The sequence below is a fragment of the Vipera ursinii genome (genome assembly GCF_947247035.1).
Source record: "Vipera ursinii genome assembly, chromosome: 2".
Lineage (NCBI taxonomy): Eukaryota > Metazoa > Chordata > Lepidosauria > Squamata > Viperidae > Vipera > Vipera ursinii.
Window position 1 is genome coordinate 58,177,929 of NC_139513.1, and position 26,480 is coordinate 58,204,408.

Genomic DNA, 26,480 nt, shown 5'->3' on the forward strand with positions numbered 1-26,480 from the left:
TATCTGGTTTAATTCCTTGCCCAAATAAGGGCCAATTTAGAATAACATTTGACTTCCTAAATTTGGCTGAAATGTATTCCAATTTTAATCGGTTTTCTTAATCCAAATAATTCTTCCCATGTAGCTGAAAATATTATGACAATAATAGTCACCTTGTGTTCAAAAATGATCCCCTCCCTATGTAAACTATAATCTTTAGCTTAAACCCCTTCTGTGGTGCGTTACAAATGAAAACATTAGACTTTCCAACAATTCCACTTTGGAAGTATTTTTCAACAAGGAATATAGTTAGTCATGGATTTTGGATGGAGGAGAAACAGGACTAGTCATGGGTGAGCTCCCTTGTACTTGGTTCAGAAATTATCCATTTTTTCCAAGTGAGTCTTGGGAAAAAAAATGTCAGATTTTTCTAATCTGATTCCAGAAAAGCTCAGGAAATAAAATTACAAGGAAAATTCTGCAAAATTATCTGGCAATTATTTTCCCTTACTAAGCAGGAAGCTCCTTGTGACAAGACAGGTGGCTGATTTTGAAGGGAGCTCACCAAAATATGTCCTTGGGCATATACCCACCAACATGTCCATTCTCTGTTAAACTTAATAGATTTTATAACGTTTTATGGCTCCTGGTTAATATTCAGTTATTTCCTGGGTCCACTGACTGATGTCTGTAAGGCTAAGCTTTATATTTGTGGGATGGTGGGGGTGCCAGGAAAAGTGTAGAATGGTAGACACAAGTCAGATGGACTTGAGTCCAACTCACAACTGAGTGTACTCAATTCCATCTCTATAAAGGAACTTTTGGATCTGGTTGGCATATTTAGAAATGTAAACATTCAGAACACTTTAGGCACATCCTCAGAATGAGGCTATTATGATTAGTCATACGATATCCCTTAACAGAAAGCAAACTTGTGAAAAAGCTCCTTAGCTTTACAATTTTATTTTAAATTTATTTTTTCTCTATTTTTCTAGATAGATGGCTGCATTTTCTGCAAAGCATTGAGCCATAGCTGTTTGACATTTTTATTTTCCAAGATTACAATGCCTATGCAATACTAGTCTTAGAAATAAAGATGCTGTAAATGAGCACCCTGCTTTATAGCAAGAGTATGTTCTGCAGGCCACTCCAGCAATCTGAGTTTATGTAATGGATTAAATCAGGGTGTCCAACCTTGGCAATTTTAAGACTTGTGGACTTCAATTCCCATGCTAGCTGGGGAATTCTGGGAGTTGAGGTCCACAAGTCTTAAAGATGCCAAGATTGGACACCCCTGGATTAGATCATAGGTTGGAAAAGACATTGCATATCTTCTAAACTAAATCGGCACTTTTCAGTCAGGTACTGTGCAGGTTAGGGTACACAACTGAGACAGCATTTAGATGTACTTGTTGATGGCATTTGGCAAAACAGGATGGGGGTGGTACATCCATGCTTGTTTTATTTGATTTCTTAGCAATTTTCAACACCATCAATCATATTATGCTTCCTGAATGCATTGGATTGCAGTGGTTCACCTCCTCCCTCATAAATTGGATTCAGTCAGTGGTTGTGGACAAAGAAAATCATGCCTTCTGCCTCTCCCCTGTATTGTCTTACACTTCCTGTTCAATATCTACTAGACTGAGTGCTTGGGTCCCTGACTTTTGAGATGGCCTTGGATATGTTGCACTTCCACATTCAAGACCAATATGCAACTTGAGGGCCCATCTGGACTCATAGTTTGAAGAGGTCTTGCAGCTGGATTTCTAGCTATTGTTTTGCACAGGTCCATGTGTCAGCTGTACCTTCCTTAACTGGGAGGCTCTTCAGTTGGCAATTTATTTCCTAGTCATTTCACAACCGGACTACTGTAATGCATACTACATGGAACTATCTTTGACAATCATCATAAGCTACAGCTGGTCCAAAGTGCAGTGGTGTAGTGTAGAAAGTAATGTGTGCCTTGCATGACATTCATGGACTATCATTGCTCTGCAAGCTGTATACAGTAAATTAATAACTGGTTCTGAGTGCAATTCAACAGCATTCACCACTTTGTCTATGCCATTCCTAAATGAGGAGCCCAAAACTGGATGTAGTATTCCAAATGTGATCTGACCAATGCAGAATAGCGAGGAAAAAGGAACCCTCTTGGTTTTGATACTTTATTTCTGTTGATGCAGCCTAGAACTTTACTTTTTTTTAAAAAAATCCGCATTATAACTTAGCCCATCTTCAACTTGTGATCTAACAAGACACTAGAAAGAGTAATGACAAGAGCAACAAAGATGATTAGGGGACTGGAGGCTAAAACATATAAGGAACAGTTGCTGGAATTGGGTATGTCTAGTTTAATGAAGAGAAGGACTAGGGGTGACATGATAGCAGTGTTCCAATATCTCGGGGGCTGCCACAAAGAAGAGGGAGTCAAGCTGTTCTCCAAAGCACCTGAAGGCAGGACAAGAAGCCATGGATTGAAACTAGTCAAGGAGAGAAGCAACCTAGAACTAAGGAGAAACTTCCTGACAGTTAGAACAATTAACCAGTGGAACAACCTGCCTCCAGAAGCTGTGAATGCTCCAACACTGGAAGTCTGTAAGAAGAGATTGGACAGCTATTTGTCTGAAATGGTATAGGTTTTCCTGCCTGAGCAGAGGGTTGGACTAGATGACCTCCCTTCCAACATCATCATTATCCTTACCTAGTTTCAGATCTTTTTTTATGTACTACCACCTATTATAGCCTCCTGTATCATACACTCATACCTTTGCATTTTCCTTATTAAATGAAGGACTTTAACTTTGTAATGTTCACAAATCTGACCTTCATATTTTCTAACCTCCTCATCCAGTTTGTTCATTTCCTAGTCGTTGGAAGGTATCCTGAATATGAGATTACTGCATCAATCTGTTTTAGTACAGAATCACCACCAACCATGGCTTTCCCTTCTTCTGGGAAGAGGTAAGAGTTTTTCTTTCCACAATATCTGAACAGTCTATGAGGCTTGTGGCATCCTTTCTTTGTTTAGGAGTCCAAAAATATTACCTACAGTAAGGTTCTGTATCTGTTTAGGGCTTCAAAAGAAAAGAGATCTTTTGACTTTTGTGACACATTCCTTCATCTATTCATCCAGGAAGATGTCTTGGCATTGTTGTTTTCTTGTAAGCACTTCCTATGTTCAATCCAAAAATTTCTTACCTCCATTGATAAGTTAGAAGGTAGATATGTTTACCTCCAGCCCTTTCTTTTTCTTTTCAAGAAGAATAATCTCCCTGCACTTGCACTTGGGTAGTTCTTGCTGTCTTCAAAAGCAAACATTGCACAATCTACAGCCATAATACTACATCTCTACTACTAATTCTCTCCATCTCCGAGGAGGAGGAGGAGGAGGAGGAGGAGGAGGAGGAGGAGGAGGAGGAGGACCACTGACCTCCTCTACTAAACATCCAGTTTACTCTCTGAAAAGTGGCTCCTTTATATTTGACCCTGAAGCTGCCTGAACTAGCTAGACAGGAAGTAATGCTTCATTCACAAACAATGGGCTATCAACAGCCCTCAGGAACAACTAGTCAAAAATAAATCAGCTGCACTAATCAGTCATCTCTTTGTTGATATCCTCAAGTCCTTTCAAATTCTCCTTCAACATCTGATTGCTTACCCCATTACTCATTGTAATCAAAAGCTGACAGCATATGATTTAATTAGCTACAACTGTCCATTATATTGATGCGAAGTTAAGTGCACATCAATATACTTTGCATAATAATTAAAAATTAATGCTTCTTCATTTCTTAAAAAAATCCCATTGGGTGGCAATAGGTGAACTGGACAAATGTTAATACAAATTATCTTGTTCAAGTTGTAGAGGCAAATATGATGGAGCTTTTGACAATTATTATGGGATAGAAACAGTTATGATTAGTAAGGGGAAAAAACTCCCCTTCCTCTTCCTACAAATTAGACAGTGGATGTTTCTTGAATTTTATACAATGTTCCTTTAAAGTATCTGTCAAATTTCAAATTCTTATTTGTATGTTAAGGACAAATACATTTAAGAACCTTTTTCTGTTTTCTTTGAACTGCAAAGCTTATTTAAGTCCTAGGTTTTAACAAACCATCCAGACTCAACTGATCAAAGAAAGATTCAAGCATACACAGAAATATGTGTACAGGTTTGACAACTCATGAGGGAATTTCAGATGAAGACATGACAAAGGAAATATCTTGTTGACACAAAGATGCCATGTTGGTATAAGCTTAATACTAGAGATGGTAAGTAGACGCTAAGACAATAGAAATTATAGGAATATTTTCTAGTATTTTTTGAGAGTGCTTCGAGCCTGCCCAGTTTACTTTGGAAGATGATCCACTGGCTGGCTACCAGATTTGACTTTCTGGAGATCTGCCTGCTGGACTGCTAGCACCCTGGGTTTGCCCTACTTTGGAAGTAGGAGATTGAGTAAGTATTGTGGCAGCTGCTAGCCCAAGGGTTGGGGGATTAGTGAGGGAAATGTTGAATTTATTTTTTTAAAAAAACATTTATATAGCTGCCCATCTTAAAAGCAAAATCTGGGTGACTTACAACCCACAAATGAAACAATGTATGCAACAATAAAAGCAAAAGAAACAATAAATCCAAGAACAGAAAAATCTGGTGCCACAACCACACTTCTTGATGCAGACCAAAATATTCTCGTTCTGCTCTGACCTCACCCTATCCCAATGCTTCGGAATGGAGCCAGGTCTTAAATGCCAGATTTAAAAGGTTAAAAGGGTGGGAGCTTGCAATAGAAAAGTTACACTTCCAAAGACCTGCAAAATCACAATGTTTAAGGAAAGGGACCTGGAGCAGGCCTATCCTACCTGCTCTGGTGGGATGGGCAGGTGCTCTTAGGGAGAGGCTGTCCTGTAGACTGACGTAATTTCATACCATGTAGGGCTTAAAAGGTGGCAAGCAGCACCCTACACCTTGGAAGACAGTGCATCCTGCATAAGACAGGTGTCCCCAACCCCTGGTCCGTGGACCAGTACCGGGCCACAGCATGACAGCAACTGGGCTACACAAACAAGCAAAGACCCATCCACAAGATGCAGGCAGCACACAAAACCACACACCCTCTGGTCCACAGAAAAACCTCTCTCCACAGAACCAGTCCCTGGTGCCCAAAAGGTTGGGGACCTCTGGCATAAGAGACGTATAATCTGGGTGAACCTAGGGTTGCCCAGCACTGCACATGCTGCTGCATTCTGATCTAACTGCAGTTGATCAAGGGATGAGTAACCATTAGACTGAAAGTACTTGTGTATTTGTGTGCTTGTGGGAAATTGTGTTAGGTTGAAAAGCCTACCACTGTTCTGCAGTTGTTGAATGTGATATACAGATGCAGATTGGAGAGTGCTGCTGGCTGATGCATACATGGCTAACAATTTGATGATTAGTTGATTAGACATGCCTTCATTTGGCATCTAGTCAGGAGCAACTAAAGAGTTTCTACTCATACTTCAATCATCTCACCTGTTAATTTGCAGCATGTACAACATGAGACTACCCTTGAAGACCACCCTGGCAGCTGCAGCTGGTCCAGGATGTGGTGGCACTGGCAGTGATTACTTTGTGTAAGTACCCTTGTAACAATACTGGTGTCATATGAGCTGCTCTGGTGAAAATTTATGAGTAAGTTTCTAGGTGAAATTCAAGGCGCCAAATGTTACCTTCCAGCTATCTGAGTGACTTTCTATCCCACTGCTTCTTGTCCATCCTGTATGTTTAATACAGTAACATACTCTGGATCCCATCTTTAAAGCAAAACTGTTCTTTATTTTGATATCTTGCCCTGGAACAGTAGGTTCCCTAGAGCAGGGGTGTCAAATCTCTGGCCCGTGGGCCGGATGCATCAGCAGGAAACCACACCCACCCCATTGTTGGCAACGGGAAAAAAGCTCCAATATGTCGTGCGATGTCACGTGACGTTGCGAATTTGACATGTCTGCCCTAGAGGTTTGAGTTGCCCCCATTCTGCTGTGCTTCAAGACAGCCTTGAAGACTTGGCAGAGGCTCTCTAATCCAAAGGCTTTCTAGTTCAGTGGCAAAGGCTCTGGATTACATGGGGTGTATCAGTCCACCTCAACAAGTTTGTTATTGTGTTGGGTATGATGATTTCATGGTTTATAGCCGTTTGTGTTTGTTTTACTGTACAGTACTGGATTCTGTTGTTAATTTCTATGCCACCCAGAGTAACCATGAGTTGGGTGGCTTTTTAAATAAATAAACAACTTATTTACAAATAAATGACAAATAAATAAACTACTTTGAAAATGCATCTTTACTCAAATGTAAGTCTTCATCTGATCAGTAAGAGCTGCTCCTAACAATCAGTGTAAAGCAGCTGTCATGTGAAGAGCAGGTAATGATCTTTTGAAAGAAGTAAATTGCTCTGATAATTGATGGTTTAAATAAGGTGCATTTTTATTTTTGTGAGGGTATTGCCTTTACATTTACAGCTTCACCATATAAACGTAAACAATTCGTCAGGATATTGGAATACTCTAAGACACAAAAGCTGAATTATTTTAAAATAATTAAACCCACATCCTTTGAAGGACCCTGCGCTTATAAAAAGCATAGATAATCAGATGGAACCTCACAAATCTTATCTCTAAAGTCAACAGCCAAAAACCTTTCTCTCCAGAAAAGTGAGCTAATGCAATACAAAATTTGGTCCTGGGATTTAAAGGCTTGTAAATCAAACCATTCTCACTGGACTGTATATATAAAATATTTCACAATTAACTTCTAACCTCTCACATAGTTGAAGTAGTTACACTCACTCCCTTTTTTTTCCTTTGATGTCTTCTTTTTTATACCTATGTTCAACATGATAGGAAAATTGCCAAATTGCTCTTTCCTTTTCTTTCCATCCTCCATTTTTAAATCAGTTATGCATTTATTTAAACTACAACGTTCTGCTAGATAAGAGGCAGCCTAGGCATGTTTTTCTTTTCTTCCCCAAACAAAGCTCATAAAACAACAACAAACCTTCCTCAATTAGCCTACAAAAGGAACCTAAAATACTTTAAACAACAGCAAAATGCTATTTGCCTAAAGTTAAATCCAGTGAACCTGAATGAAAATGAAAAGAAACTTATTGGGAGTTTCAGATGCTGCAATCTTGAAACTGTAACCAAGTAATAAATTTGATGGACCTCATTTGAATTTACTCCTAAGTAAACCTGCTCAGGATTTCACAATTCATAAATAAGATTTGGATGATTATCTTCTTCAACTTATCTTAGACTCTTCTAACTTCTATCTTTAAAAGGATAATGGAAATGAATGAGTCAATAATCACTTCCTGGAAAATATGAAAAGCACTGTAACAATACCCAATTTTCTAATTCTTGTTGACAGGCACAGAGGTTCAAAAAATATAGCCTGACTTCATCTGAATTGCTTTTTAACTAAAAGATTAATTTCATAATCAGTGGGATATAGGATGTCAAAAATTATTGATTATGCCTGCCAAATCATAACCAAAACGGCATTCCTCCATAATTCTTATTTTCTTTTAGGCTCCTACATTCTCCAAGGCCCCTATATTTTGGAAAATAATGTAAACACTGCAATTCACAAAGTACAAATAATGCATTTTTGTCAAGTGGAAAGAGAGGAAAGAAACCAACTCCCATGTGTTACACATTCAAAAGTGGATTAATTATTTCCAGGATTTGATTGTGTGTTGTCTACTTCCACACTGAAGAATCTTACAACTCATCATACTTAACGAGATGAGGTCATTCTATATCTTGTACAAACGGCTTTTTGACATACGTTTGAAGCCAAGAACAGAAAATAGTGATATTCATATAATGTAAACATGGCAAGAGAATTTGTGGAAGGTTAACAATGGCTTCTATGTAAATTAAATTCAATGCCTACTCAAAGGACTTATTTACAGTTCGGACAGTTTGGATAAACCTCTGAGTTGTCTAGTTCCCATAGATTTTAAGGTGGCTTACAATCAACATAACAAAACACAAATGAAAACAGTTGAGTAACCTAAATATCATCTCACTGCTGAACAACCAGGTTGGAACCTGGTTCATTGAAGCCTCTTTGGTAGAACACTGCCTTAATACTGTGTTGGCATGGCAACTGGGAAGGGACCAAATTGACCATTGGGATGGGGAGGTTATTCCATATCAAAGGCTTTATGCGCAAGAGGGCCTGCTTTTGGACCCCCATCCATTTCTCATTTCAAAGTTGGAAACCCATCAAATTCTGTCCCAGCATTCTCTCTACACATTTGTAGAGAGCCACAGAGATGACTTCATGAATGGCAGAAGCATTCCTTAAACCATGGGATGGGAAAGGACATGCCAGGAAAAGATTCAGGCTGGTTCCTCCCCGACTGAATGGACAAAAAAGGGAAACTAAAACACAAGAGTAAAGGTAAAAGTTTCAGTATCCAGTAGTGTCTGATGCTAGGGTGCAGTGTTCATCTCCATTTTTTGGCTGAAGGTGCCAGTGTTGTCTGAAGACATTTTTTGTGATCATGTGGACAGCACCGAAGACACATTGAACAGTTTCCTCCCCACAAAATGATGCCTACTTGCTTTTGCATGCTTCCAAACTGCTAGGTGGGCAGGCGCTGGGGCAGGAATGGGAGCTCACCCCATTGCATAATGCTTGGGCTTGAACCCAGGCTCTCAGCTTTCCAGCTGACAAGCTCAGTGTCTTTAACTGCAGAAGAAGACTTGTGAAATTCTGCTACCACGGACTATCTCACAAAAGCCTAGCCTTCTTGGGGAGTCAGTTTCATGACCTGATCTACATTATGGAACTGACAATATTAGTTAAAGCTATCTGGAGCGGACAGCTGTTATAAAGTAATAAAAGTGCAAACTTTAAAAAGCTTCATAACTAGCACTCCTAGCAGTAGCCATAAATTCAGTGGTGTAGCGTGGGGGGTGCAGGGGGGGCCAGCCACACTGGGCACAACATCTGGGGGGGCACGCTCGCACTCGCAGCTCTCTGCCCCTGCCTGGCTCACTCACTGTCTCTCACTGCAGTGCTGGCTGTGTGAATCCGATCCGAGCCGCCGGGTCGCCGCCCACTGTGGAGGGGGGGGTGCCAGGTGTGCGATGCTTGCCTTGCCCCGGGTGCTGACAACCCACACTACGCCACTGCATAAACTTTCCAGTAGCCAATACAGCTCTTCCCAAATTGGTAGCTTGTTTTTTTCCTGGTAAGCATGGCATTTCTGCCAGCTTCAGCTTCTTGTATCACTTTTGAAGATAGCTCTGCATGCAGTGACTTATAGCAATTCAAGTTTCTATCACACCCAATCTGGGCAACCACGAGCAAGGGACTCTGGGTGTTCCATTTTCTGGGCTATTTCCAAACTATAAGAATAGGTGATCAGTGGTGGGATTCAGATATGTGAACAACTGTTTCTCTGTGTGGATGCCGCTTTCAGAACTCCATTCTGGGTCTGGGCAACAAAAAATTAGCTACCGGTTCTGCCGAAGTGGTGGGAACTGGCTGAATCCCACCAACTATGATCATGGCAAAAAGGGAACACCACACTTACATAGATTTAATAGGTCCCTACAGGAAATTGGGTAGGGGCTTGCTATTGCACACCCCTCCTTTATCCACCCCATTTATATTATTTAAATTAGTTTTCAGGCTGGAACAGGCAGAAAGAAATCTGCAAAGGCTTTCAGATTATATTATTAAAACATTGTATGAGACACACTTAGAAAAAAGTGACATCTGAATCATGGAGCCAATTTAAACATGTTCTCTCTGATGTGGTATAGCCCCAAACAGTAACTGTACCTCCTCGGGATCCATTTATGGAATCTCTTTTATGAATAAACTCCTCCATCAACACTATTTCCCACATTTTATATTTATAGAGAAGTCTAACTGTTGGATACAGTACTTTTCTTTCTTTCTTTCTTTCTTTCTTTCTTTCTTTCTTTCTTTCTTTCTTTCTTCCTTCCTTCCTTTCTTTCTACCCCCACAAAGAGGCAGAAAATTTGAGCAAAAAACACTGTAATGTCAGAAGCAGAATCTGCCCTGTGTCACCATTTGCTGATTGCAAATGACAGTAATTGAATAAATTACACCATGAAAAATGTTCCCATGAGTCTCTAGCACTTATTTCTTTGGTTTACTATTCCTTGCTGTGAAAAATCATGGGTGCCTTGAGATCAACATATTATTAGCATAGAGGATTTATTTCTGCCATGGAATATAAAATGATTTCTGAGAAAATTTATCACAATTTATTATTCTTAAACTACATAATTTTCAGTAAAGTCATTTTTCCTACTGATTCAATCCAAGTATACTTCCTGACCTGAAAATACATTTGAAAATATCAATGATATATTTTTATTTCACATAGGGAAAATCTGGCCATGTTGAATTACAATTCCTCTTTATATAATCATACACGAAGCATTAAATGTTGAGGATATCACATTTGAAATGTTTTCCTTGTTCTTAACTTTGCAAAAGAAAAAGGAAAAGAAATGCCTAATTTGGCATCAGATCCTACCATGTTAATTATTACTAATACCAAGTTTCTGAGTCAGTCAAATTAACTTATTCTTATTTTCAAGCATTATAACATTACTGAACTTAACAGGTACAAAAATGTAACACCAGTGTGGAAGATAGAAACCAGTAAAAGAGGAGATACTGAGATGTACAAAACATCGTCTAGTGAGGAGATTCTCTATGTGTAAAGTTTCACAAAGACTCGTGTATTCACTGTGCAGCTCTGAAATAACAAAGGAACAAAAATCTGGTAACTACAGTACATCAGCAGCTAATTTATCTACCAAGGGACTGGAAAATTGACTGCTGGATAAACTAGCTAATAAATGTCATCTGCTTCTGACTAAACTAGGAGGAGTTTCTACAGGGTGTTCAGATGACCAGCCTCTTCCTACTCCATTTAAAATGCCTTTGAGATTGATCTGCCATCTATTTAAGTATCAAGACACTATAAACATGGTTATGTTCATAGTGTTGAGAGTTTAGAGCTTACAGACGCATCATCACCTTGCTCTTTTTGGCTAATATCTAAATGCAGAGAATTAGCAACCAATTAAATCTAGTTTACTAATTTGACCTGACTCCCGGCTCAGTTTTCACTGTGTCCATACCTAAAATATTGCAGGAAAGGAAATAAATAGCTGGTATTTTTCTTCTTCTAAGCTCCATGTGGTCCTATGCATAGATTTGTGAATATATGTCTCTTGCTGCATTTTTGAGAGGAAACTGTGCAAAGGGAGGCCGATTGCATCAAACACCATTGTAAGCCTTCCCACTTACAGTGGTGTCAAATATCTGTTGCCTTGATTCCTAATGTGATATGTCAACATTTATGCAGTTCAGTTCCTTTTTCTAATCATGACACATGTACCTATGCTGGGTTACCAAGCCTGGAGGGAGGGGTAAGCCAAGTTTCCAGGAAATTCCAATATGCAGTAGCAAAATGTTGCCATTTTGGAATTAGTTTTAGTGCCTCGAAATGACATTTCCTTGACCACGGACACTATAATTCTACCGTATCAGGAAATAGGAATGCATCAAATTGATTTGGATGGTATGCCCCCTATACAGTGTGATTAATGGGGATCTCATAAACTCTCCCCCCTTACTAGGACTTCTAGGTCTTCCCTTAGAAAACTTGTGTCTAAATATGTACTTGTACAGCTTGAATAAAAGATCATCTAATGAACAATCCTCTTTATGTAACAGATAAATCTCACAGTGACTCAGTTTGTACATCTTGCCATTGTTTACTCTTTGGATTATGGAACTGCAGCAGATAGGATCACAAGGAAGGGCTACCATGAAGCATTAAGGTCACACTGCTTTACTTATTACATTTATGAGTATCACAGTCTAAATATTATCCATTCCGTGATGGGATTAGAGTAATACTAAGAGCCAGTTTACCATGAGATGAGCATGAAGTTTAGAATTTCTCAACCAACTCCATGGAAAAAGAATTAAGTACTTACTTGAAGCAGTTATCGCAATAAATATTCCCTGTAGTCTCCTTGATTGTGCGTTCAGACACAAAAGCTGGATATTCAGTGTCACAAGGCTCTAGGGTTTGCTTCAATCGCTGAGCTAAAGAAAATAAGAGAGACTGAAGGGGTTTTGATAATAACTTATTTTAGAGTTCTTCAGGGTGAGATGCTGTATCGGTGTTTTCTACCTTGTGAAATCATTACAGTGCTTCTGCCACCCTGTGATTAATGCTGGTAATGCATAAGACTTATTTTATAATTAAAGAAGACACTTATAAGAAGACACAAAATACTAAAAGATATTCTTACAATACATGACTCTAATTATAGTTTGGCCATAAGAAAGAGATAGAATACTGATTCGGTGGTAACAGCATACATGTGTAAATTTAATAGTTATGAGCGTATCAGCAACAATATAGATGTACTTAGTAGAATTGAAGGGTATTTCATAGTTATTCCCACCCTTACTTCTTAAAAAAACAAAACAAAAAACTAGTTAGCCATGGGAAATTATGGCGGTACTGTTCTCAGTTTGCAGCTGACAAGAGTGGTATTAATACTGTACTTCGTATTTGCAATAAAACTGTATAATTTACTCAATGCTGTGTTGAAAAATCAAATTTATTTAATTGCTTAACCTCACCCCTCCCAATCTTAAACCTGTTTGGATAAGTTTCAAATCTATTATTATTATTATTATTATTATTATTATTATTATTATTATTATTATTATTATTATTATTATTATTTATGGAACGCTTCACGAATTTGCGTGTCATCCTTGCGCAGGGGCCATGCTAATCTTCTCTGTATCGTTCCAATTTTAGTATAAGTACTGCCAAAGCGAGCACATTAAATCTATTATTTTTAATATTCTCCTTCTTGCTGTTCTTTGCATTACTCCCATCATATCACGAGGCCCACAGTTTTGCCTTTTGCCTGCCACTTCATCCAGTTATTATTTTTAACATTATTAGTTTAAAATTTGTGTCATTTTGATATCCAGTTACTTATATTGTTACTATTATTATTTTAAGTAACTTCTTCCCTGGTGTGCATTACAAGGCTATAGACTATGCAAAAAATACATACCATCTGCTGCCATGTCCCTACCCTGTTAGTTATTATGACAGTTCTGTTACAGGAGACACATGAAAATCAATGCTACAGGTTGGTGCCAACTAGCTTAACATTCACTGACTGCTGTGGGTCTATGTTAAATATGACTTAAGTTTGGATGCAGTCCAAATTTCTTTCACTTGAAGTCAAGGTGAAAAATTAAAAGAAAATTCCACATTTTTTATTTTAGTTTTTTCTTTAAAACCAATATATACCCATGCCTGCTAATTGTGTCTATTTGTATAGTGATAAGGAGTACCTGATGCCACAGAATTATTGAACTTAATGTCTGAGATTCCTATGATCAGTGTGGTTAACAGATGCCATATATTCTTTACTGAATTTTTCACAGTAAAAAATAGGATGCAAATAACTGTGAATATTTTCTTTCTGTTTTCCAAGCTATATTCAAGAACCACCATCCTCCTCCAACCCAGCCAAAAAAGGGAAAAGGAAAGGAAAGATTCAAGGTGTATTAACTGCTGATTTCATAAATCTCATTAGGATGGGATAAAACATCTTGCTCTCTGATTTTTTGGCTCTATGTTGTTAACCATCTCTCCTATGACTGCCAGCTCATTCAATTGACTATAAACATCAACTGCATTAAAATGATGCCTTTCCTGCAATCAGGATGAGGGGGTACTTTGCAGCCTCCTAGTAATTAACAAAAGGGAGCAGATGACGTATGTAATTATATGCTCAGCTTCCAGTGTAAAAAGTAAATTCTAAAAGGGCAGTATCGTTATCCACTGAGGTAATGGCAAACCTTTGTCCTTAGGGAAAGAAGACTGCAAGTTAATAATATAGCTACAACACGTATTTATTTCTAATTCTTCTAAAACAAAGAGTTGTGGTTAGCAAACCATTTCAATGGACAGTGTGAGAGAGTGTAAAATACGTCATTTGCAAAAGTCATTATAAAGGTGCAGGGGTGCCTTTGAGACAGTGTTGATTCCTGGTGACTACTCTGAAGTTTTCCTGGCAAGATCTCAGAAGTGGTTAGCCATTGCCGGCTTCCTAGGGTTGAAAGAGAGAAAGACTGGTGCAAGGTCACCCATGTTGTGTCTAGGATGGAACTAGAACTCACAGTTCCCAATTTTTCACCTGGTGCCTTAACCACAACTGACCAAATTGGCTCCGCATACATGTTTATACTGCAATTGATTCAAATCCAGGCACTAGGGGAGCAAAATTTCAGCTGGTTCTGAGGAATGCTTCCTTTCCTTCTCCTTAAGACTGGTAAATCATGCAAGAATATTACAGTGGATACATAAGATTTTTTTTAAAAAAATATTTATTTCCTATAATTGCCCATCACAACCAAGTGGCTCTGGGCAATGAGCAGGATGATGCAGTGTGCCTTGCATTGCCTTGGGTAGCTCTTTGAAAAGCCATCAAGATGATTTCCTTTTCAGTAGAGTGTGCCATAAAAAATTGCTCTACCCAAAGCTATATTAGCCATTTACTTATGAATGTCATCAATTGCATACATTAAATTCCACCAGAAATCTAAACCACAAAAACCAATGGATGTACTTAATTTGCTGCTTGTATTGGGCAAGCCTGCCACTAAGGAGTAGGAATTCATTTTTCTCTTTCACTTCTGCCTAGATTATTTCTTTATTGGGTGAATAGGACTTACACAGGAGCTGCAGAACTCTGGGTGGAAATAAAGACTTTCGCACTGGGACTGATTCTTGCAAGACTACTGTAGTGACTGTCTCTCCCATGCTTTTCCAGCAATGTCAGAAGCTTCGTATCATCTCCAGGAAACTTTAATTGGTTTACTGCCATCCCAGTGTTTGAAAAAAGTAAACACAATGCAGTAATGTTCACTTCACTGAGATAGTGTTAGAAAAACTTTCTAGGATCAAAAACTGTTGTTACACTGTTCTATTCCAAACTCAAAAGAAAATAATTTTCTCTTTTGTGCGTACCTTTAGGAAAACTGGGGGTTCCTATGTACATCAAGTTTTGTGGAATATTGACTTCTTATAAAAGCAAATAACCCAGATGTTAATATAGCTGTTAATATAAATTATTCTTACCCTTTGCCATAAGATCCGAATGCCACCAATTGCATAGATTAAATTCCACCAGAAACCTAAGCCACAAAAATATATCATTTGATTATATGTGGCATGTTCATACCATTAACTGTCAGTAATAATTTTTTCCCAGCATGTTCAAAAACAGACATCAAGCTAAGCTCATGATGAGATATATTCTGCTATAGTTGTACATTTTCTCCCAGCTGAATTCATTTTACAATTTCAAATTCTGTTGAAATTGGTATCTCTGCTGGACTGTTCTGTAGCCAAGAATTTTATTTAAAAAATACCTTATTGCCCTTTCTAGTGCATGACAAGTTGCAGTAGCTATTTCTCCAGTATAGAGAACACATTGATTGTGGGATTAAAATTTATCCATGATGCATACATTCAACAGGTTCATAAACTGTGAAATATTATTCCTCATTTTGTCAGCAAATGACAAAACTTTCTCATACAAAAATACAACATTCCCATGAAAATTTGTCAGCTTTAACTCATGCTTATGTGAAGTCTAAAGTCAATGGCAATAGCTTTTAAATGTTCACATTGAAAGGAAAAACAGTTATCATGAACAAGCAACCTAGAAGCAATACATTTTCTGAACTTTACCTTCTAATACCCATATTGTTTTGTACAGTCATCATCAAGGTTTAATTTTATTTTAAATTTTGTAGATTTAGTTTGCAATAAATCATACACATACACATTCTTTTCCATCCACTATGAGAAATCTCATTTAAAACTACATTGTGAATATTTGTAAAGTAATAAACCTGATCAATTACAGATTGTTCAATGTCTGCTGCCATTCCTACTTGCCACTAAATAGATCTTAACAAAAATGTTAAAGCTCCTTTATGCTTTACTGGTGGAGTTCAGTTATGCAAAAGAAATTACCACTCAAGTGTATAATCCATTTTTACTTTAAAACTATTATGAATTGACAGGAGTTCTATATCATGTGGAAAACAACCACTAGATCTTGCGTGAACTTCAAATATGCCAATCATGGGGCTGCAATCACTTAAGAAATTAGAGAACAACAGAAGATCCTCTGAGAAAATACACACATTAGTAGCCCACCCAAGCAGAACTGGAATCAGCCAAATATTTATATTACATCTAAGTGCAAGCACAGTAATAAATTTAGGCTGCAATCCTATATTTGAATTACCCAGGAGTTAGCTCCACTGAAAATAATAGGATTCTACATTTGAGTAGGCATGCATTGAATTGCATTATTAGTTTATATTTTGGAAATGATTACTGTGAAATCCATAAGGCTTTAAGTACTTTTTAAATCGCTAAAATTATACACTAAGGATTTGAAAGTGTACATAAATTACTCAACTGGTACAACAAGAAGAATGAAAGATGGAAAAGTACGATCTTCAAATCAGAACAAGTTTTACTTACAAGACAAGTTCAGTCACAATCCATTTTACTGCAGCAAAGAAAGCTTTGTAAGGCTGAAGACAAACAAATTACTTAATCAAAAAGCCAGAATGTATAATATTTATATATTGACAGATGTATATCATGGTTTTAAATACATTAAAATTTCTACAAATGAATAAAATGCTATGATTTTAGCACAAATATTATGTTTATGTGATATAATTATTGGCCAAAAGAGAATTGAAAATAACATGTTGCTTGACGTTCTATGACTTGTATCACTTCCCAAACTCATTTATTCTATAACTATTGCCCCATCATTCACTTACAGCATCTTAATGTCACCCAAAAATCATAATGTCCAAAATAACAATAAATGAAGACATATATGACAATCACCTAAAGAATGGTTGGAAAGTTTCAAAAAATTCTATACATGAGATATAAACCATATTGTTTTATATGAGATATAACATATATTGTAAATTCACTTGTCTGCTAGAAAATTTAAGAAGCGCTTACCAATGAATGCTTGAACAAATTTGCTGAATTGGACCAACAGCATATATAACAGTAGCCAATCAAATGTTTCTCAGAAAATTGCAAGAATGACATCGGGCTAAAATTACATAAATACAGCCTTCCTTCCTTCCTTCCTTCCTTCCTTCCTTCCTTCCTTCCTTCCTTCCTTCCTTCCTTCCTTCCTTCCTTCCTTCCTCCCTCCCTCCCTCCCTCCCTCCCTCCATGAATTTATCTTTGTGCATCTTACTATTCATAGTAGTGACTTTTCATTTTATATCAATCATGTTTCTTATCACAAAGTATGTTTGAAAGTTAAAGCAACTGTTTTATTTAATTCATAAACTTAAAAAACTGTAGATCAAAATAGTGTAGTGATTAAAATGTGGATTATAGAGGGGAGACACTGGTTCAAGCTCATGAAAGCTTTTGTCATTATTTCTCAAATCAATAGTTTAAACCAAGGGTATTCAAACTCGGCCCTTTTATGACTCATGGACTTCAACTCCCAGAATTCCTCAGCCAGGCACTCTGGCTCAGGAATTCTGGGAGTTGAAGTCCATGAGTCATAAAAGGGCCAAGTTTGAAGACCCCTGGTTTAAACAATTACCATAATGTTTTGTTAAACACCACAAACACTGATCTAGGAATAAAGGTCACTGATACTTTGATAAGTATATATAAGATTAGAAATAAATGATAATGTAATAATAAGCAGTAGAAGAATACTTACATCCAATAAGGTATGGGCGCTATCACTACTCTCTTTGGTTGTTCTACACATGGCTTGGTAGTCATACAGATTAATTCTATAGAGAAGAATAGAAAACTGCTTGACTAGAAGGAAAAAATAAATTGAAAAATAATGTGAAATACAACAAGATTTGCTCACAAGGTAAAAATAGCAATAGCATTTTTAAAGGGAGTGGTTGGATTATAGAAGTATAGATTAAAAAAATAAAATGTAAATAAAAAATGTGTAAGTTTAAGGACTGAATAAAGCTGTCAGGAAAATGTGAACATTAAACTGATTCACAAAACAGAAATATGCATTTAAAAATGAAAATATTGGTTTCTGCTCCTTTAGCAACTCTAAAAACAGTAACAATGAAGTACTAAAATAGGATTGCACTTATAATTTAAATAACACATGTTAGAATGTCTAATGGTGTTATTTGACTATTTCTAGAATTAAAAAAATATATTTTGTGCTATCTGATGCTTCAAAATAGTCTGTCACACTCCACATGCATTCTCTCTATATATATATTTGTGTAAAAGTGAAGAAACAAATGAGATGCATAGTTGTAAAAGAAAATAATGTAATTTTCAGTGAATTGAATGATTATATTTAGCAAGTTCCCCTTCATGGATTACTGCCTTGTCGTGGCGAAGGGGCTTGCGTAATTCAATGAAGCTATGAGCTATGCTGTGCAGGGCCACCCAAGATAGAAAGGTCATAGCAGAGAGTTCTGACAAAACGTGATCCACTGGAGAAGGAAATGGCAACCCACTCCAGTATCTTTGCCATGAAAACCCTATGGACAGTACCAAAAGGCAAAATGATATGACGCTGGAAGATGAGCCCCTCAGGTCGGAAGGCATCCAATATTCTACTGGGGAAGAGCAGAGGGCTAGTCCTAGTAGCGCCAGAAAGAATGAAGCGACTGGGCCAAAGCCGAAAGGACGCTCAGCTGTGGATGTGTCTGGTGGTGAAAGGAAAGTCCGATGCTGTAAAGATTTTTTCTCCATAGGAACCTGGAATGTAAGATCCATGAATCAAGGAAAGCTGGACGTGGTCAAACAAGAGATGACAAGACTGAACATCGACATCTTAGGTATCAGTGAACTAAAATGGACAGGAATGGGCGAATTTAATTCAGATGACCATCAGGTATACCACTGCGGGCAAGAATCCCTCAGAAGAAATGGAGTAGCCTTCATAGTCAATAAAAGAGTAGGAAAAGAAATACTGGGATACAACCCTCAAAATGACAGAATGATCTCAGTTTGAATCCAAGGCAAACCATTCAATATCACAGTAGTTCAAGTCTATGCCCCAACCACCAGTGCTGAAGAGGATGAAATTGACCGGTTCTATGAAGCCCTACAGCACCTTATAGAACTAACACCAAAAAATGATGTTCTTATCATCATGGGGGATTGGAATACTAAAGTAGGAAGCCAAAAGATAACTGGAATAACAGGCAAGTTTGGCCTTGGAGTACAAAATGAAGCAGGGCACAGGCTGATAGGATTTTGTCAAGAGAATACGATAGTCATAGCAAACACTCTTTTCCAACAACCCAAGAGACGGCTCTACACATGAACATCACCAGACGGTCAACACAGAAATCAGATTGACTATGTGCTCTGCAGCCAAAGATGGAGAAGCTCTATACAGTCAGTAAAAACAAGACCAGGAGCTGACTGTGGCTCAGACCATGAGCTTCTCATTGCAAAGTTTAGGCTTAAAGTGAAGTAAGTAGGGAAAAGCACTAGGCCACTCAGGTATGAATTAAATCATATCCCGGTTGAATATACAGTAGAGGTGACAAATAGATTTAAGGAATTAGATCTGATAGACAGAGTGCCTGAAGAACTATGGACAGAGGTTAGCAACATTGTACGAGAGGTAGCAACTAAAACCATCCCAAAGAAAAAGAAATGCAAGAAAGCAAAATGGCTATCTGAGGAAGCTTTGCAAATAGCTGAGGAAAGGAGGGAAGCAAAAGGCAAGAGAGAAAAAGGAAGATACGCCCAATTGAATGCAGAATTCCAGAGAATAGCTAGAAGAGATAAGAATGCCTTCTTAAATGAACAGTGCAAAGAAATAGAAGAAAACAATAGAATAGGGAGGACCAGAGATCTTTTCAAGAAAATTGGAGAGATGAAGGGAACGTTTAATGCAAAAATGGGCATGATAAAGGACCAAAATGGCAGGGACCTAACAGAGGCAGAAGAGATTAAGAAGAGGTGGAAAAAATACACAGAAGAACTATACAAGAATGAGCTTAACATCCTTGATAATCAGAATGAGGTGGTGACTGACCTCGAGCCAGACACCCTATGTTTTCTGAGGTTTTCGCGGGTGTTCGTATGTGGATCTTTGGTTATTCGGGTTTTTCCCCACGTAGAACTAAAGGTGTAAAGCCCCTACACCTTTAGTTCTACGCGGGGAAAAACCCGAATAACCAAAGATCCATATATATATATATATATATATATATATATATGTGTGTGTGTGTGTGTGTGTGTGTGTGTAAATTTTAAATTGCTAACAAAGAATTAAGGGAGACTGATATGCATTTCAAACTTATTAGTTTTCATCATGAAAACTAATAAGTTTGAAATGCATATCAGTCTCCCTTAAGTCTTTGTTAGCAATTTAAAATTTACACAAATATGAGCTGTCACCGGTGTGACTACTGCCTGTCGACGGCCTTCAGGTTAGGCTGACACAGGAAATAAATATTTGTCCCATGTTTGGGGCCTAGCAAGGTAATCTAAAAATAGTTAACAAGCATTTGACATATATATATATATATATATATATATATATATATATATATATATATATATATATATATATATATATATAAAGGTAAAGGTTCCCCCGCACATGCGTGCTAGTCGTTTCCGACTCTAGGGGCCGGTGCTCATCTCCGTTTCAAAGCCGAAGAGCCACCGCTTGTCCAAGGACGTCTCCGTGGTCATGTGGCCGGCATGACTAGATGCCAAAGGCACACGGAACGCTGTTACCTTCCCACTGGAGTGGTCCCTATTTTTCTACTTGCATTTTTTACGTGCTTTCGAACTGCTAGGTTGGCAGAAGCTGGGACGAGTAACAGGCGCTCACTCTGTTACGCGGCACTCGGGATTCGACCCGCCAAACATATATATATGTTTTCGTAGATTCTCGTGGGTGTCTGTATGTGTAGATCTAGAGTCTCGGGTTTCTTCCCGCGTTCCTTTCATCTTCAGAAAGTTGTGGCGACGTTTCGACGAAATCCCATCCGTCATCATCAGGCCGGAGTGTTCCTCCTGCTGCTTCCAGGAGCAATGCGTGGTCTGGCTGTTCCTTTCCTTCCAACTGCCGGTGGGGCTGTGTTCTGACTGGGAGGAGGCGTGGCTGCTTTCTGATTGGGTGGGGGTGTCCTCCGACTGGGTGGAGGCGTGGTTGTCTTCTGATTGAGTGGAGGCGTGGCACGCCTCCACCCAGTCGGAGGACACCCCCACCCAATCAGAAAGCAGCCACGCCTCCTCCCAGTCAGAACACAGCCCCACCGGCAGTTGGAAGGAAAGAAACAGCCAGACCACGCATTGCTCCTGGAAGCAGCAGGAGGAACACTCCGGCCTGATGATGACGGATGGGATTTCGTCGAAACGTCGCCACAACTTTCTGAAGATGAAAGGAACGCGGGAAGAAACCCGAGACTCTAGATCTACACACACACACACACACACACACACACACACACACACACATATATATATATATATATATATATATATATATATATGTATGTATATACGTATGTATGTATGTATATGTATAATCTTTATATCTTTATCCATAAAGAAAACCCAACTGCTGTCAAACTTCTTTCAGCAATTTATGAATTTAGTCCCAAAGCATTTAGCACAGAGAAATGCTGCTTCTCTACGGGTTGCTTTTTCTTAATTTCTTATCCAAGAATCTTTTTGCCACAGTGATTGAAGAAACATCTCCACATAAATGAAGAGTTTCTCCACCTTACTAACATTTTCTCAGCAAGATGGTGTTGTATCAATCAAAGTGGGTACATCACAGACAAATGTACCCCGGCACAATGAAAAACGTTCAGTAGATTTAGGCTTAGAAATTCAAACTAGCTAATGCATAGCACAACTGAGTTAGGCTGCCTTTTGGTACCATCTTTTCCAAGCTATTTTATGTAACTGAAGCTAGGGAGAATCCAGCATCATCTGATCATCCCCATCCCCAACATTTTGTTGATCATGCCTGTTTTGTGTCTTTGCCATCCATGAAAATGATCTGGCTTTCAAAATCTCATAGTTGCTCTTTGCCAAAAACAGTTCAGTCAGGACATTATATTTATTCTATGCAAATTAGCTATAATGTTTAAGCCAAAAAATCTGAACATTAACAAGCTGAATGTGTAATTTAAATGCATTGAGTTGCATTGGGTTTTGCTTGCCTACATCAGATGAAGTGAACTTAATGCAGAAATAAATTGGCTTGATAGAATCGTGTTGCTGTAAGCCATAATCTTTTAAATAGAACTACATATTTAGTTCAATTGCCTTGAATAAGCCAAATTGTTCACATTATTTTCTACAACAGCTTACTATTTCATTGGCTCACATGCTTTTATGAGAATTATAATACAGAAGGATTAAATTTGATGCATCTCATGTACAGGTATGCATTATTCAGGTTTGATTTTACCCACCTTGAGATTGTCCTTCAACAGGGTTGACATAAGGAGCAAGATTCTGTTTTAACATTACAAGACCTAAGAATTGTCTCATACATGGGAGAAGATGAAGGCAATATCGTAGAATTATGGTAGAAAAAAAAGATGTTGCCATTCATCTTTGTGTCATGATTAGGTACCCAACTTTTAAAGCTATAACGTACAAACTGAACAGCTTAGATACAGTAGTTTATAAAATGCACTTTTTATATTTCAGTTTCCTGGATAATTGAAAAATTAGTTAAACTGAGAAACATTTTTTATTTTATTTTATTTACAAGACCTATATGGCCACATAGATAATGACTCCAGGCAGCTCACAACAATCAATAGAAAGAGAAATAAGCCAGCTTGGTGACTTTGGGCCAATAACTCTCTCTCAGCCCATTCCACCTCACAAGGTGATGGTGCAGAAAATAGGAGGAGGAAGAAGAATTATGTACAGCAGTCATGTCAAACTCGTAACGTCATGTGACGTCGCGCGACGCATCACAACTTTTCCTCATTGCCAGCAAAGGGGTGGGTGCGGTTTCGGCATAACAAGTCCAGCCCACGGGGTAGCCTGATGTTCAGTATGTTCATTATTTTGAATTAGTGATACCCAAAACTTCTGGGTGCAAGTTGTTCCACTGATTAATTGTTCTTACTGTCAGGAAATGTTTCCTTAGTTCTAGATTGCTTTTCTCCTTGGGTAATTTCCAAACATTGTCTTGCTTCTGGTGCTTTAGAAAATAGTGACTCCCCTTCTTTGGGGCAACCATTCAAATATTGGAACACTGCTATAATATCCATCCCCCAGGTCCCTCTTTTCACTAGAATAGACATATCCAATTCCTGCAACTGTTCTTCACATATTTTAGCCTCCAGTGCCCTAATCATCTTTGCTGCTCTTATCTGCACTTCTAGAGTCTAAATATCTTTTTTTATGTTGTGGGGACCAAAACTGGATGCAGTATTCCAAGTGTGGTATTACTAAGGCTTCATAAAATGGTACTAATACTTCACGTGATCTTGATTCTATCCCTCTGTTAATGCAGCCTAGCATTATGTTAGATGTTTTGGCAGCTGCAATAGTAATAGCACTTAGACTTATATACCTGCCTTCGGAGGCTGTGAATGCTCCAACTCTGGAAGTTTTTAAGAAGAGACTGGACAGCCATTTGTCTGAAATGGTATAGGGTTACCTACCTGAGCAGGGGGTTGGACTAGATGACCTCCAAGGTCCCTCCCAACTGCATCATCATCATCATCATCATCATCATCATCATCATTATTATTATTATTATTATTATTATTATTATTATTATTATTATTATTATCCCGTTGAAGACGTCTGCGAACTCCTTGCAGACGGCCTCGACGGAGTCCCCCTGGATCCGGTGGATCCCGGAGACTGTGATTCCCAGGGCCTCGAACCAGTCTAGGGCGATCAGGCTGGCTCTCTGGCCCTCTGCCACTACAACCTCCAGGTGCTCTTCGCGACCCTTAAACCCCACCGAGATGGTAGCCTCCCCCTTTACCTTGACCGGCGAATTCTGAAAATCTGTCAGGGTTAAATTTGTAGGCCGTAATTTAATCCGCTGCTTGCTCCGGCTATTTATGTAGTTAAGGGTCTCGTCCGAAATGATCGAGACCGCTGTTCCGGAGTCAAGCTCCATGCTGCAAGGGATGCCTTGCAAGTGGATTGTTAATCTAATTTTAGGCTTGAGTAGCCAGGGGCTACCCGTGTGATTAATGGCCAGCCGGCTCTCAACATAGCCAATTCGCATTTTTGGTCAGGGCCCCAGTACCTTCAAATGGCGATTCCTCCGGCTGCAGCTCATGGATCTCCTCTCGGGGGCGGCGGCTATGACAGACCGCGGCTATGTGGCCTGTTTTCTTGCAGGCCTGACACGTGGCCGACCAGAACTTACAGAGGCTGTGCACATGGTTCCCACCACACCCTGCACACTTCTGAGGGTTGGCGGCATTGCTGGGAGGCCTGGGCTTGTCTGGGCGTCTGACTCGCTGGTCGGGGGTCGATTTTCGCTGGAGGAGGTCGATGCTCTGGTCATCCTCGGCTGTGGCAACCTGCTGGTGGATGCTGGCTGCCTGGCTGCCGGTCCGGGTCTCCTGGACTGCTTGGATGGCCCCACAGGCCACTTCGTGGGCCAGGATGGCATCCTCGGCTTCCTGGAGCGAAATCTCCTCTCTCTCGAACAGGCACTCTTGCAGCCACCTGTCTCATAGGCCGCAAATCAGCCGGTCCCGTAGCCGCTCCTCCAAGTTCGAAAACCTGCAGGCGATGACGGCTTCTCGTAGGGCAGCGAGGAATTCAGCACTGGACTCGTCGGGGCACTGGTCCCTTTTTTCAAACTGCGACCTCGCGGCCACTTTGGAGTGCCAGGGCCGGAAGTTGGCATTGAGCTTGGCCACGAGGTCCCGGTACGCGACGGTGTTGATGGCGTCCGGGGTGAACAGGTTCGCGGCAATCTCCAGGAGTGCTGGTCCCCCGATGCAGAACAGGGCTGCCGCCTTCGTGCCGTCCTCCGAGATCTGATTGAACCGCATGTACAGTTCGGCGTGAGCCAGGTAACGGGCCCATGTCTCGGGGTGGCAGGTGTCGAATTCACAGGGTTGTCCGGCTCTTGCCATCGTGGTGTTGGTTCGGGTCTCAAGTCGCGGATGCGCTGACCGGCGTGGTCCGGTCAGCTGGCAGTTGTGGGGGGGGGGAAGAAGGAAAATGCCTTTCCCTTCAGCTCGTGGAGCATTCCCCCAGTGACCTCAGCTCCTTGTCAGCAGCAATCCCACCTTCGTCGCCACTATTGTGTAGTGGGTCCGACGCAAGGAAGAGACGCCAGCTGGAGTACGTGTTCAACTCTTTAGTGGAAGGGGGTAGCGTACTGAGGAATGAGGGTTACCTGGCCTCCTTAAATACCTAGCCAGGTAAGCGGACAGCCAATGGGGTTGGCCCTAGGTTTCCCGCCGAAACTAGGTTTCCCGTCAAAACCGTTCAGGCCAATGCCCCCTGGTGGCTGTTGCTATGCAGGTGTCTGCATACATAACACCACCTATTCTATATCTGTGCTTTTCTCACCATTGAATTTCATTTTGTAAGATAGAGTTCCAGTGTGTTGAAATGCTTCTGTATCTTCTGGAGTGTTGGCTATTACTGCCAGCTTGGTGTCATATGCAAATTTGATAAGTTCCCCTTCTATTAGCAACTCAACAAGTTACAACAATATTTGTAAAGCAATGTTTGTTATATATTTAGATAATTTGTTGGAGCCATGGTGGTGTAGTGGAATGCAGTATTGCAGGCTAATTCTGCTGACTACCAATTGCCAGCAGTTTGATTTTCATCAGCTCAAAGTTGACTCAGCCTTCCATCCTTCCAAGGTTGGTAAAATGAGGACCCAGATTGTTGGGGGCAAATATGCCGAATCTGTAAACCACTTAGAGAGGGCTGTAAAGCACCATGAAGCAATATATAAGTCTAAGTGCTATTGCTATTTTATGTCCCGTTAAATGCCCAGTTAGGTAGCTAAAGTCTTTAAATGCAAAAGACTTATTTGAATGGAAGACAATCAGTAACGCATCAACTTTATTGTTGGATGGTATATGTTTAGTATTTTTCATAATCCAATCTGGCAGTGCTAACATGGAGTTTATAAACATAAACTTTGGCCAATATTGGACACCTTCATGTGTAGATATTCTCTTAGTTTTTCTCACCAGCTTCCTAACTTTCCAAAAGGGGTGGGTCAATCCCCCCCCCCCGAGAGTTTATATGTTTTATAGGGTTGAACTTGGAGGGAAGAATGGAAATAGGAGTTCTCTGTGATACAAATTGTTCTAATCCCTACCCTTAACCCTCCATTTTCTG

The 26,480-nt window shown here is 39.4% G+C and overlaps 1 protein-coding gene across 1 annotated transcript in view; it reads right to left on the bottom strand.

Annotated features, from left to right (window-relative positions):
• Positions 1 to 26,480, bottom strand: part of CACNA2D3 (calcium voltage-gated channel auxiliary subunit alpha2delta 3) — a gene marked incomplete at its 5' end in the record, with an annotated part of 613,685 nt that overhangs the window by 13,825 nt on the left and 573,380 nt on the right. Inside the window, 4 exons of the mRNA XM_083353347.1 lie at positions 12,028 to 12,139; positions 15,213 to 15,268; positions 16,635 to 16,687; positions 17,869 to 17,944. Coding sequence (XP_083209473.1) covers positions 12,028 to 12,139; positions 15,213 to 15,268; positions 16,635 to 16,687; positions 17,869 to 17,944 — 297 coding nt within the window. The remainder of the gene's footprint in view (positions 1 to 12,027; positions 12,140 to 15,212; positions 15,269 to 16,634; positions 16,688 to 17,868; positions 17,945 to 26,480) is intronic.